This window comes from Corapipo altera, unplaced genomic scaffold, assembly GCF_003945725.1.
Source record: "Corapipo altera isolate COAL_440 unplaced genomic scaffold, ASM394572v1 0, whole genome shotgun sequence".
NCBI classification, from domain to species: Eukaryota; Metazoa; Chordata; class Aves; order Passeriformes; family Pipridae; genus Corapipo; species Corapipo altera.
The window spans coordinates 74263695-74277672 of record NW_020884872.1 but is presented as its reverse complement, the minus strand read 5'-3'; the positions used below and the strand labels follow the sequence as shown (position 1 = coordinate 74277672).

At 37.2% G+C, this 13978-nt stretch overlaps 1 protein-coding gene across 3 annotated transcripts in view; it reads left to right on the top strand.

Annotated features, from left to right (window-relative positions):
• The first annotated feature begins 6 nt into the window (after positions 1-6).
• The window catches only part of RNF17 (ring finger protein 17), a 41392-nt gene continuing 27420 nt past the window's right edge, over positions 7-13978 (top strand). The window contains exons 1-12 of one of the 3 annotated variants that reach the window (XM_027653096.1): positions 7-276; positions 482-567; positions 1212-1303; positions 1968-2026; positions 3024-3079; positions 4369-4468; positions 5557-5637; positions 7005-7102; positions 7914-8085; positions 9427-9503; positions 11758-11832; positions 12840-12931. In XM_027653096.1, the coding sequence (XP_027508897.1) occupies positions 491-567; positions 1212-1303; positions 1968-2026; positions 3024-3079; positions 4369-4468; positions 5557-5637; positions 7005-7102; positions 7914-8085; positions 9427-9503; positions 11758-11832; positions 12840-12931 (979 nt within the window). In that variant the 5' untranslated portion in view covers positions 7-276; positions 482-490. Of the gene's footprint in view, positions 277-481; positions 568-1211; positions 1304-1967; positions 2027-3023; positions 3080-4368; positions 4469-5541; positions 5638-7004; positions 7103-7913; positions 8086-9426; positions 9504-11757; positions 11833-12839; positions 12932-13978 lie in introns of all 3 variants that reach the window. The other 2 variants (XM_027653105.1, XM_027653087.1) reach the window with 2 other exon arrangements.

The following is a 13978-nucleotide window of genomic DNA, read 5'->3' as shown; positions in this document are numbered from 1 at the left end:
AAAAAAACCCCAAACAAAAGCGGAAAGGGTGTGAAAGGAGGAAAAGAGGGTACCACAAGAGAACAGGGCAGGTGAAGACGGTGCAGTTGCCGGGTGTAAGTAAATCTAGAAGGGGAACCCAGGTGGCCAGATAGCAGTCCTTAAGGAAAGGAGTCGGGGTTAGCAGACGTAGTGGACTTGCGAGCAGGGTGTGATTCTGCAGCGCGGAGATACTGCAGTAAGAAGTTATCCTTTGGAGCATACGTGCTGGGGAAGGAGGCTTGAACACCAGGAGTGGTAAGGTTGGGGTGGAGGAGCTGGGTAGTGCAAAGCAGACCACTCTTCTGTTGCGTTTGAAAGATTTGCTTCTCAAGGAAAAACTAGCCTTTATGATCGTCATGTCCGTCTCTTTCGTTTTGTACCTTGCAAAGTGACGTGAATCTGTAATGTTGGCTCAAGTAATGAACCGGGTTATATTTTTTCATTTCTCTTTCCCCCAAAGTCAGACGCCATGAATAGAAAGAAAGAATTCTACTTGTTGGATGACAGTAATAAAGAACTTAACAGAAGAAAAATGAAAGCTGCGAGGTATGTGAGTTTTTGAGGTTAGTGGCTTTAAAAGTTCTGACAGTATGTTTATCAGGAAATAGAATTGAGAAAATGTAGAAATTAATGGTTGTATTCTGCAAAATTGTAAGTGAGTCCATTTTTTTAATGTATGTGAGTAAAAATACACAGTTTGTGAAAAGTTTTAGCATTTGTAGTAGGTTCATGGAAAAAGACATTTTAGTTGCAACTTATTGAAAACCGACTTATTAGGCTACTTATACATTATACTGATGTGAATGTACTTTTACAAGTAATTAAATCACTTTTAATCTATTCAGTGTGTTTTTAGTTAAATAACTAGAAATATTGTAATTAAAATTGATTATATAATAACTTATTAGTGCTGGTTGTAGTTACCTGAAATACTGCATACAGAGAACCTGTAGTACTACTTTTATGTATGATGCATTCAGTATGGTAGAGCTAAAGAACCTCTCCAGTTAAGAGGATGACAGATTTTTTTGTTGTATGGGGTGTGTGGGTGTGTGTGTTTGGTTAAGTGCACCTTCTTCATAACGTCATTTGGTAAAGTGGACAAGCTTAGTTCTAAGAGAGCTGAAAGTCAGAATTAATTTTTTATTGATATCCCTGATGATCTTAAATCTTTACTTTTACCTCTGAAGGCAATCTCCTAAGCTACTAGAAGAGGATTTTACAGAACCAAATCAGAGAAACAGTGATTTGTGTCATATGTCAAAGGCTCTGAATGTGGAAGGTGAGGCTTTTGGATCTTTTATTTCCAGCAGGTTTTTTGTATGCACTCTTTACTATTATTTTGCATTTTATATGGTCTGTGAAGGGTAGTAGATGTACTGCCACCTTTGAATAACACATTGGTTATTTGATGTATTTCCAGTAGTTAGGGAGAACAATCAATACCTTTTGCTTCCTCTCCTGCTGCTTTTCTTGACAAAGCTATTGACAAGTTTGTTCTAAAAAGAAATCTCATTTTTGTGGGATTTTCTGCATGAGTAGCTTTTTTCCAAGATTTTGTTGAATACATAGTATTTATGGGTTCTTTATGAAACAGTTTTTTTCCTGTACTTTAGGTGCACTTTTTGAATGTGTGGTTGTTTTTGTCTTTTTGCCTCATATGTGTTTATCTTGTCCTGAACGTAGTAGCAACATAATACAGCGAATGATGCAGATAATACCCTGATCATTACATGCAACTCAACCTTGTGATTCCCAGATAACTTCTCTATCTATTTATCTGGACTTTAATTCCTAACTTCCAAATTCTGTCAGTAAAAAAGTCACTGCTCTGATTCATGTTGACTTGATGAATGCTATCTAGGAGACTACTCCTGTGATCGTGTATTCCTCTTGTCTCATAGATTACGATGCCCTACAGGAGTTTTCTGTGCTTGCTTTTACAGCATTACATGGTGATGTGAAGGATGAAGACACTGATTTTTTTTGTTTCTCTTCTACAGAAGTAAGTAGATCTAAAGCTTTCTGTTCACTACTCAGCGTAGTGGTATGGAATACTGATGTTACGGGATCTTGAGTGTGATTAAAGTAAACTCAGGTGCCCTCTGACCTAAGGGTCTGCACTTTATGACCACCTGCTTGCCCAGCATTTCTCATTATGCAGTGTTGTTGTGTAGTGCATGTGTGATGTCCAAAGCCTGGCTTTGGGAAGGTGTTTTTTTACAATTCTAATTAGTGCCCCACGTTGCCAGCTGTGTTCCACCCTCTTGTCTGCACACAATGTACGAGAAAGCAACTGATCTTTGTCAACTCCCTCATAAAGACTTAAAAGATTTAAAAAAAAAAAATACAATTTCATTTTGCCCAGTAATACATGAATTATGAACATACTTCTGTTTCTACATTGAATAAAATGTAGGGTGAGTCTGTGTTACCAATAAAATGTATGTGAGTCTGTGTTATGACATGCTAATGCCATTTGTTTCACAGAAATTTGTATTTTGGACAAACATTAAGTGCTTTTTCTTTAAATTTATGCAAAAGCTAGAGTGTTGCCAGACTTTTTTTGTCTTATGAAATTCAGATTTAGTAGTTATTGCAAACTGCAGATGAGTCAAATCTTTGGCATTTAAGCCCTGCAATTAAACTTTATTGCAAAAGTAATTTGTAGAGTCTGGTTCAGAAATGCAATATTACTAATTTTGCATAGTAGTGGGAAAAATACTAAGCGCAAACAGGAAATCGGTATTCCTTTTACTAGGAGTGTTTTTTATTTATTACAAAGGTGCACTTATAGCTACAGAACTTCTGCTTGGAAGCTTTTTCCTTAGATCTTCTTAGATCTCACAATTTAATAGCTCTTGTTTTGAAGCTCTGTCTAGCTGAAATGAGGGGCGGGGGTGGGTACTGAACGGGAAAACAGGTTTATAGAATTTTTTTTTTCCTAGGACTTAGCTGTAACCCTGTATTTGAACTTGCTGCCTTTTTCTCTCTGAATCTAGACCAGAACTTACTTTAAATTTGGGCTGTGTGGTGGCAACTCAGAAAAAGCAGCAAGGTAAACTTTTATTAAACTCTTTTGATGTATTTACGTGTCAGACCGGGAGAGGAGTTGACCAAGTAAGCATTTCCAGACATTTTCGTTGGGCTGATTTTTTTGGATGTGTGCGCGTTCTTTAAACTTTACTAATGTGTTCTCAGCATGGTTGTCTAGTGCTGTGGGAGCACATTGAGTACAAATACGGTTTTATTGAGAAGCAACAAGAAACAAATTGGTTTGCCTTGAAAACGTGTGAAAGCTTTAAGCACCGTGGTAAATCATTGATAAGGGTTCAGGGGGAGAGAAATGCCGGGCTGTGGTAGTAAGGACTGTACCATTAAAACGTCTCCTCCCGCCCCCTGCTGATCCCACTGCACCTTCTGCTTGGGTAACCAGTCACAACTGTATAAAGATTGATGCCATCAATGTTCTGCTGTGTTGTCATATCTAAGTTACATTCGTTTGCTTATTTGTCTAGTCGAGGTGAACCTGAAAAAAGTCTTAAACTGGATGTCTTTTTCTCCATTGCTGTTGAGATTAATGTTTGTACAATGGAGGATAGTCCCAGATAATTCTTTCAGATCTGTTACATAAAGGACTTGTTCTGGAAGGAAGATGTAGGAAATTTATCTTCTGAGTTTGGCACATGTAGCGTGCATTGCTAACCTTGCCCAAAGTGGAATACAAACTCAAGGTTTCATATATGGTTGTTGATCTCTGCAACAGTGCTCTAGACATCTTCTTAGTCTGTCAAAAGGAACAAAATGAACACAGGAAGAACAACACAATGCTTCCTTCCTGGAATGGGGCTGCTTTTATGTTTTTGTGAAAGTCTCGTCAGCTGTTGCAGAAGAGCAAGCATGGATGATCATACAGCAGAATTTAATAGCCTTTCTAACAGGTTGCCAGTAGGTGGTTTTGATATCATCTGTTGTGTATTTTAAAGATTTTAACAGTACAATCACTGTCTGAAAAGAAAAGGTTTGGGCAACAAATGAAAAATTAATCCTGGAATGTTAATAGGCGTGCATTTACTCTCAGTGAAGATAAGAATCACTGCTAACTATTAAGGTTTTGTTAAGCCTTGCAAAAATTGTAAAATGAAAAAAAGTTACTTTTAAGAGGATTCTAGTAGAAAGCAAATTTTTTGAAAAGTTGCACATCAGTGTGAATTCAGCTGTTTCAAAAACAGGTGTGAATGCATTTAATGATAAATTTTGAAATACGTATATAAAGTATTCGTAGAAAGTTTGATATTTTATTTAAAATGCGTGGGTTTTTTTTCCTTAAAAGATTTTGGTTTGCAGGCCCTTCAGTCACAATACTGAAGAGAAAAATGTTCATCACCTGTTCTCTTCAAATGGTGGGCTGAAGGATGAACCAGCTCTAACTCCATCAGCTGACATGGTGTGTTAACAGAGAATTTCCTTATATCTCACTTGTTGTATTTGTATATGCGTGGTTAATACTGTACTTCTTTAAGCACAAAGCCCTGCAGCCTTTAATAGTTATGTGCTATTATTCCATCTTATCATCGAACTGATGTGCAGCTACAGTGTTAAAATAACTTGACAAAATGTGTGCAGCTCAAATCTCTGAATGGGATCCTAGCTGAAGAGTATTAGTTCTATTCATCTGGCTGTGAAAATATGTATTTTGACTTTAGCTTTTCTTATGACATCCCAGGCTTTACAATATTGCGTTTGGTACTTCTTTTTTAGTGCTGCAAGGCTCACACCTACCTCCTTAGGGCAATAATTCAGGGCAAAAAGGTTGTTGAACAAAGGGATCTGTCTTTAAACATTCTATTAAATTTCCTAACCTGGTCTTTCTGAATGAGGCTTGTGAAGTTTTGGGCCAGGGGAGCTAACATTGTGGATATTTTAATATGACAGAGTAAACTGGAAACAAATGATACATCCAATGGCAGTCATGTTTTCTTCCGTGGAGGTTGTCCTGTATGCTGACCTTGAAAGAATCATAGTGTGCAAATGTCTGTCATGGTTTCTTAGGTGGTTTTGTTATAGTGCCCATTAAAGTTTGAAAATGGTTGTCTTGTATCAGCCTAATACTGGGAGCTTACTATGTTTTTGGGGTTTTTTTTTCTCCAAATGATATTCCTAAACATTATACTTGTTTCTAGGCTGCAGTATTCCCATTCTTCAGTCTTCCATGTTTTCTTTCCTCTGCATTAGTAATTTTATTTTGCTTTTCCTTCATGTACTTGTCTTTTTGTGTGTGTGTGCGCAAGTAAACTGTGTGTATTTTAAAACACAGTTCTAGAATGTGTTCCATAAATACTACAGTGTAAATGTTCTCAGTGAAATTCAGGTGAGCTAAGTATTTTGGGCCTGTTGGCCACTACAGACCTGCTCAGAGTATTAGCACACATCAGTCACCCACAGTTGCTTCTAACAGAATGGCAAATGGTTACAAACCATCTTGTCTTTTAGTCATACAAGCAACTTTGTGTTTATTAGCAAATCTTTCCTCAGGAGGACAACACTGGACAAGATATTGAGGAAGCTTTGTGCATAGCTGTTTGTAATCTTGGCCACTTCCATGAAGCAGACAAGGTGGGTGAAAATCACTTAAATAAATCATGAAATATTAAATCATATCCTTTATTGAAGGTTTTTGTTACGAGTAGTCACACATTAACATGCTATTTAAATGTGCTTTTACTGCTTTTATTTTGGTGTCTCTTTTGTTCATGCTATTTTTGTGAATATACAGCATTAAACTCCGGGCTGTAGCCTAGAGGAGTAGTCTATAAAGGAGTACACAAGATAATTTAAAGTTAATGTGTCAATACGAATATTTAGCAGAACCATATGAAGCCAGTCTTTAAATACTAAGTTTGTATTTCCTTGGATCAGGGTAAAATTCAGCATTTGTTTTTGTTCTAGCAACTCTGCTAACTTTCTGCTTCTGCTGTGCTTCTTTCTGGATTTAAAGGCAGAAACGAAATTGTATGGGCAACAGGAGTAAAAAAGATAATGGACAGAATATGCAAAAACATGTAAATCAAGTAATACATTTTTATGCACAGTATAAAACATAGGGAGAATCCTAAAATACCAGATAATGCTGTTACTAGGTTTTGAGTAACTTTTGAGCTTCATAAATGATAATTATTTAAACTTTAACTCTTATTAAATGTGCTGTAGCAAAACTTGCTGTTCTGTGTTTGCCACTTATTTACATTTTATTTGTATTGTAAGATACACGGGTATATAAGTATTTAATGATTCAAAAGCTTAGTTCTAGTAATCATGCTTTAAAGCTTGTTCTCCATTCCCTTTCTAACTTCGTTGCAGTGGCCAATCTGTCTGTTAAGCAAAGCTGTATTGAATTCATACTGATATACTAATAGCATCTTGTAAAAATGTGCTATTTCAGCAGCTCTAATATAATAACTCATGGGTACTACAATGGTCTTGCAACAGCTTTTCAACAAAGATTGGAAATCCCAAAGCAGTGTTGCATATCTTTTTCCATAGTCTTTTCGTTAGATGTAACTATAGTGACAAAACTGATGTTTAGCCAGAGGAGGAATTTTTTATTTTATTTTCACTTTATCCTCACAGTGGGTTTTAAAAAACAGTAGAAATCTCAGCGTGCTAGTTATCTGTGCATGGTGCTATGCTTGAATGTCAAATAAGGAAAGTGAGGCAGTGGGCCCAAGATCTACCTGTTTCTTACCTCATAGACCTAAAGGCTTCAGTTGAGGAGGTTCCAAACAGTGCCAGCTGACTTGAAATTAGAGAAAACAAAGGGCTGTAATGAGCTGTAAGTGGTTTAAGTGTCACTCTTTCTGTGGAGTATTAATCACCATCTTACTATTCATTGCTTCTGTCCTGAATTTTAAAAAAAGTCATGTGAGAATAAAATCATGAATAATGAAATAATAAATGCATATTTATCATTTTGAACAAAATAGATACTGGAATGTTTGGAGTTGAAAGTGAAGCACGAAAGAGATAAAGTTACAGAAGCTGCAGATAGAACTCTTGATGAACTTATTACTCTCCTCTCAAGGTAGTAATCTAGTTTTGTAGTTTGGCACGGGTGAGCTACTTTTATCAAGAACCTGTTTCTAATTCAGGTAGAAGAATTCTTAAAATTTTAGTCTCTTGTACCATTATTTCATAATACCTGGGTTTAATTTTTGCGCGGTATTTTTTGCCCTTTCATTGTGGCATCTTGGAGCTGGTTTGCGTGGTTGGAAAACACTAACTTACGCAGACTCTAAGAAAAAATAGTCATAATGTTAATTTTCTTAAAAAGCTCAATTTTGAAGGTATTTTAATAGTGTCATTAGTGGAGGATCGGTTTAACAGCAGGAATAACTTTGGTTTTTTCAATTCACTTTCTGCAAATTTTCTAGCTGATAGAAGCCTAAGGACACTTCATTTCTTTGTTTTCAAAAATATTTGTATCTTCAGATTTAAGGAAGAGAGAGATGTCAAAGCTTAGGTTACAAGAAGAGCCTCCGAGCAGGGAATCTGCTATCTTAATGGACTGAATTGTAAAATCCAGTTGTTTAGTTTTCAGCTCAATGTGTTTGGAAATATCAGGAGGCTTAAATGGGAGAGTGCTTCTGACATTTGATAAAAAAATATTTCTCTAGAAAAGTGACTTTTCAGTGTGAACTCTAACTTTTGTTGTTCTTCTAGTTATGGAGTATGTTTCCCATGCTTTTGCTTTCCTCTGTTTAGGGAAGATGATCTGATGTGTGATATGTATCCACTTTGTGTTGTGGTATGACTGGTAGTTGTGTGTTACAGTTCGTTTGAATCTGTACAGCTGAGTGCATGTTAAATTCTGAAAAGTAATGTTTTTAATACAGGAAAAGGAAATTGTTTGCAGAATTGATGGAGAACATCAACGACTACAGTGCTAGTATTGCAAAAGCTAAAGAGGTCATTGAAGAGAAGAAAAAGCACTTGATTGGTGCCATTAGGACTGTGAAGGAATTAAAACTCTCACATTCTCTAAGAAACTGTTGTGATCTCGCTCAGGTACTTACATTCTTGTACTGTGAAATAATTTATTTTCAAGGAATACATTCAAAATTGGATTGAAAGTGTCTGATCTGGATTTGCTGACTTCAGTACTGATGTTTTTGTACTATTGTAGTCTTACTCCACATTTACACATCTGGTGACTGATGTGATGTGAAAAAGGTGGTTCTTGCCTTGAAGAGCTTGCTGTCTGAAACAGTAGATGGAGGGGAAAGGCGGGCAAACTGTGACACAGTACTGATCAGTGAAAGGGTGATGTTTTCATCAGTTCAGAAGTCTCTCAAACTTTTTCCATTCCAGAGCTCTCAAACCTTCTCAGTGAACTACTCTAGAATTAATAGCCACACTTTCCTGATCTTCTTGGTCTCAGGCTTTTACTTTCATTCTTCCTCCCCATCATATATGCTGTTCATAGAAGCCCATGCTACCTGCCATGCTGTATCAGACCAAAGATCCATCCTGTGAAGTCTCCTGTCTCTGACAACAGAGAGGAGAAGATGCTTGGGGAAGCATCTAAGAAACTGAGCATTTAGTGAGTATGGGAAGTTGAAGGTTAACAATCTTAGAATCACTAGGATACATCAGGGTCACTACACTGAATAAACATCATCACCTTCTGTCATAAGCTTGTGCAATACCTCCTTGAATGCCTTTGTAAAGCTTGTGACAGTGTGCATGGGTGTGTTCATATATGCATTTTATTATATATATGTGTTCATATGTCATGGCAGTGAGATTCACATTTTACTATTTAAAATGAGGTGTATATAAAATAACTCCCTCTGTTCTTTCAAAATGTGCCAGACAGTTATTTAATTTGCAGCCTTTATAACTCTTGTGTTGAGAGAAAGAATGAATAATTGGTCTCATTATTCTTTGAAGAAGTGTGCTTTTCAAAGTCACACGCCCTGCATCCATTCATCACTTTCCATATGAAGAAAGTGAGTCTCTCACCTGACCCAGAAGTCCCTCCTTTTTTTTCTTTCCCGTCATTTCTTCCATCTTAACCAGTGTGATTTTTTTTTTTTTTTGAACTGGCACCTGCCACTGTGCTCCCATAGGCCTGTCTTCTTGCTTAGAAATCACTTTCTTCCTGTTGAAACAAAAGGAGTGTCTGATTTCTACTTCTGTTTACATGCTAACATTACAGCATACCAGCAATTAATTCTTGGCAAGGTAAGAAGATCTATTGGAGAGTTGGCTATCAGCTAAACTCTTGGGGTTTTTTCCATTAAGTTAAAGGTGTCACGTTTTGGCTTTGTCATGTTGTAGGTCACGAGAATCTGTATAATCTGTTTTCTGTGTAATGGAACCTAAGATTGTATTTCATAATTTCAGGTTATTTATGACTTAAAGTTGCCAGTTGAGGCTGAGCTCTCAAGAGTGAAGAGTTTGAAGGAAAAAATATTTTCAAGGTAAATGACTGAAGCAGGAGATATATTGGGGGGCAAAAGGATGCACCAGTTATCTTAATTACAAAAACTGTTCATGCAACAGTTGAACAGCAGAAATTGAACTTCTTCAGTTGCAGTTTACTGAAAAGCTACTGCTTCAGACATCAGTATAAACTCCTAACTAACAATACACAATAGCCTTCATCTGAGGCATCAGGGAGAAAGCACATATGATTTGCTGCCCTGTAAACAAATAGACATGCATTTTAAAAATTCTTGACAGACTTCTGCCACTTTAAAAAAACTTTCTCCTTTCATTATAAGTAAAAATAAATTGGGGGAATAATGGCTTTTTTTTTTTTTTTAAAGTACTCAGTTTCTGACTTTTAGGAAACATTTAATACCTTTTTGGGGTACTGATGTCTGAAGAAATTTGTGGAAAATCTGAGTTGGCATGCAGCCCTCATTGGAAGTGACAGATATTTCTATTCCAGAAGTGAGTAAGAAAGTAGGTCATAGCTGTGGTACACCTGACCTTACACAGCTTTTGATCATAAGGCTGGTCAGAGTGCTGCAGTAAAGGCCACATTTGCAAACAGTGAAGAACAAAGATGGTGCTAGTTTGGAACATTTTTGGGATCCTGTTATAAGTCAGGATGTGGAATCACTCTGGGGAATAGAGTGAGGGTGTGCCATCAGATTCTGACTGCACAGGCAAATGTTGCTCAAAGTTGATTACTTGCGTGCATGAGCAGTTATACAATCCTAGAATCATTTAGGTTGGAAAAGACACCTAAGATCACTGAGTCCAACCATTTAACCTAACCACTACCAAGTTCACCTTTACTGTGTTCCTAAGTATAAGGTCTTCATGTCTTTTAAATCACAGAGTGGTTTGGGTTGGAAGAGGCCTTTTAAAGGTCATGTAGTCCAAACATCTTCCAGCAAGCAAGGACATCCTGAATGAGATCAAGTTGCTCAGAGTGCCATCCCTCCTGACCTTGGACCTTTCCAGGGATGTGGGGCATCTATCACCTCTCTGGACAACCTGTTCTGGTGTTTACCCACTTTTGCTGTAAAAAAATTTACGTCTAGTATGAATCTATGTTCTCTTAGTTTAAAACCGTTACCCTTGTCTGAGTGCAACAGCCCCTATCAGAAAATCTGTGTGATTCCTTCTGGAAGGTGCTATAAGGTCTTCCCCAATGCCTTCTCCTCTCCAGGCTGAAGATCCCCCACTCTCTCAGCCAAGTGCCTCCAGGGATGGTGACTCAGCCACTTCCCTGGGAAGGTTTTTCCAATGGTAGACGAAAATTAAGATGACTCCTGTCACATTAGTTGAGTTCTTCAGTTAGAATATGGATAAAGCAGTCTTGAAAATGGTCTTTTACCAAACTTAGGCCTTATCTACCAAGTCACTACTTTGAACACAATGTCATTGAATCAGAATTTCACAGAAACCTGTTTAAATGCACAATGGCAAACTGTCCCAACTTAGAAGAAAACTAAAACACTACAAAATCCCATCTTTCTGCAGTGGTTAACTTTTTAAGAACTTCAGCCAAACAGGGGACCTGATGAAGGATGAATATAAAGGTCTTGCATACCTTGTTCCACTCCAAAATAACACCAGAGGCGTTAAAAATCACAACTAGGAATGCACAGAAGTTGAGGCACGTTCTGTAGACATAAAACATTGTAGAACAAAGAGTAGGTGCAGTGTGTTCCTGAAGGGGCAGTGGAAGAGAAGCACAGATGACTGTTCAATACTGTTTACACTTCAGTTTTTATAAACTGTCAGTTTTTAAAACTGGACAGCAAAGCTAAGGATTTGATTGAAATTGTGTTTACAGTTCTCTTAACCTAAGTGTAAAGACTTTACCACTTTTCATTGATCAAGAAAACAGTTATTAGTGTAACAATAAACAGAAACATACATTTTGGACTTCAGTTATGATTTCGCTCAGGAAGAAAAGAAAATTCTTCTTCTCTATGCAGTATAATTTATTGAACTAAACTGAGTATAGGTGTGAAAACAGTAAGTGAATGTTGCAGTACTTATGTGCATGAGGGAGGATGCAAAAGGCAAGAGAACTTTCAAGTATGAATGTGAAGATAAATGAGCAGCCAAATCTGTTGTTCATAGGAGTGGAAGAAATAAAACGGAGTATGTAATTAATCTCTTACTGTTCTGAAAAATACCATAGATGTCAAACTGTCAGAGTGATTTAGATATTCATGTCGCCTTCTGTAATACTTGTTCTCTTCTCTTGAGCCCGTTCCTGAACAGTTACGAGTTTATATCTTCAGTGAAAAATTTGGGCAAGATTAAATGGGGAATGACAGAGAAGTAAGTATTTGTCTTATAAAAGAGGATAGGTACAGTAGCTTACTTGTTCTTCTAATGGTCAAGTATTTATTGGAGACTAAATTAAAAAATTTTATATGCTTATGGAATTCTAAGAGTATACTGAATCAAAGTGAAACTTTAGATGCTTAGGTCAGCGTTCCAGTTAGTCCAATTTGTGTTTCAGTTCTGCCACTTTGGTTTTCCTTGTGTTTCACCTAAGTGTGTTTTGCTGTATCACTTAAGTTGTCCAGGTTTTTTTCATGCTGAGTGATTTTCAACTTTGCTTGGCATGTAATAATATAGTCATAGAATCACTTAGGTTGGAAAAGACCTTTGAGATCATTCAGTCCACCTGTAAACCTAGCAATGCCAAGGCAATCCCTAAACCATGTCCCCAAGTGCCATGTCTACATGTTCATAATACATGTAATAGAGATGTTTACCACTTCAGCATATGAAAATTATTTCATGTAAGTGTAAATAAATCTCTCAAATGAACAGCAAATACTGAAATTGTGGTATTTTCAATTCACAGTCTAAATTGCTTTTATTTTGTTAGTCCCCTTTATTTTTTTGTCTTTGACAAAATTGAAAATAGAGTTGCTGTGAGGACTGTTGTAGATAAAACTGATTATGTTAAGAAAGGCTTATTGCATACTCTAATATTTGAAAGTTCTACAGATGAGGATTAAGAGTATCTGTACACTATTAACATTTTGTCAAGTAGTTTGTATTTGTACTTGTGCTTTCTGATCATCTAAACAGGACTAGCTCATGCAGTTGAACTGTACCCGAGAATATGTGCTGTGTCTGTGCCAATTCTTTTGAGGTTTCAGAGATCATGTCACTGTTTTTGTTGTCTTGATATTCAAAAACTAAATGCGGTTTATTCTTAGCAGTTTTCTTAACATGTGTTCTTGATAAAACCTCTGCTTTGACTCGTGCTTTTCTGGAAACAGACTGAATTATATTAATTTGTCTTTAAATAAAATTTTTCCCAAATATAGCGAAGATAATGGGCGAGACACGTTTATCCCCGATGACCAAGAAGAAATGCCTGATGTCATAATAGAAGAAATACTTGAAGATGACTTGGAAGGCAAGTTTCTTAATACCTGATGCTTTCAATGTTCCATTGCCAAGCATGATGTTATTTTTGTGTCTTGTATTATGTTGTGTGTTTGTAGTTACATTTGGCTCATACAAATTCTTTAATGATGTCTGTTTCAGTTCCTTTGAGCAAATACCTTTTTTTTTTTTTTTTGTCCTCCTGTTTAGCTTAGTGAAAACTTGCTCACAGTTTCTCTCGGAGGGCTCATGAGTTCTAGTATCTGCCTTGATGATTCTTTTTGACTTGTGGTTGTTGCAGTCCCCCTCAGAGTTTCTGACATTGGCTCCTGGAGAACCTTTTCCATCAGTTCTCTCAGCTTACTGAATGTTCTCCCAGACCATTGTCCTACGTTAGCTACCAGTAACAAATTAGGTTCCTCAGCTTGTCAGGTTTTCCCTAGACTGTACTAGTTAGAGTGTAGCTAACAGGTCCATGGAGGGATCTTTCCCCTCTGTTAGGCTCTTAGGGGACTGAATCTGGAGTACTGTGTCCAGTATTGGACACTGGAGTACTGAAAAATCACTGTCCTATTAGAGTGAGTCCAGCAGAGCCTACCAAGCTGGTGTCCAGGAGGTGCCCAGGGTGTTAGAGGTCTTTTCCAACCATAATGATTTTATGATTTTACATGAAAGACGAGATAAGTGACTCATCACATCATCAGAGGTGGTGACCACGGATGATCCAGAACAGTTTGTGCACGTATTGGTGAAATCTTTGAAGTCGTTCAGATGTTTTATTCAGATACCATCTTATCCAGTAGAAAAGCCCATGAGTGATCTTGCATCTGTTCTGGAGGCTGCATTTCCTAAACTTGGAAGCACAGTCCTACCCACCTGCTCAGAGGGTTTCAGGTGCCATATGCTTTATAGTTGTTTGCCCGTGATTTGTTAAGAGTTCAGAAATAGGCGCAGAGGTGGCACTGCTCAAGGATGCTGCACATCTATGTGTCTGGTGTGCCCTGATCAGTCATGCAGCTGACATTGAATTTAGATTATGATGTCCACTCTTTGCAGGAAGCTTTGTGGTGTAAAATAC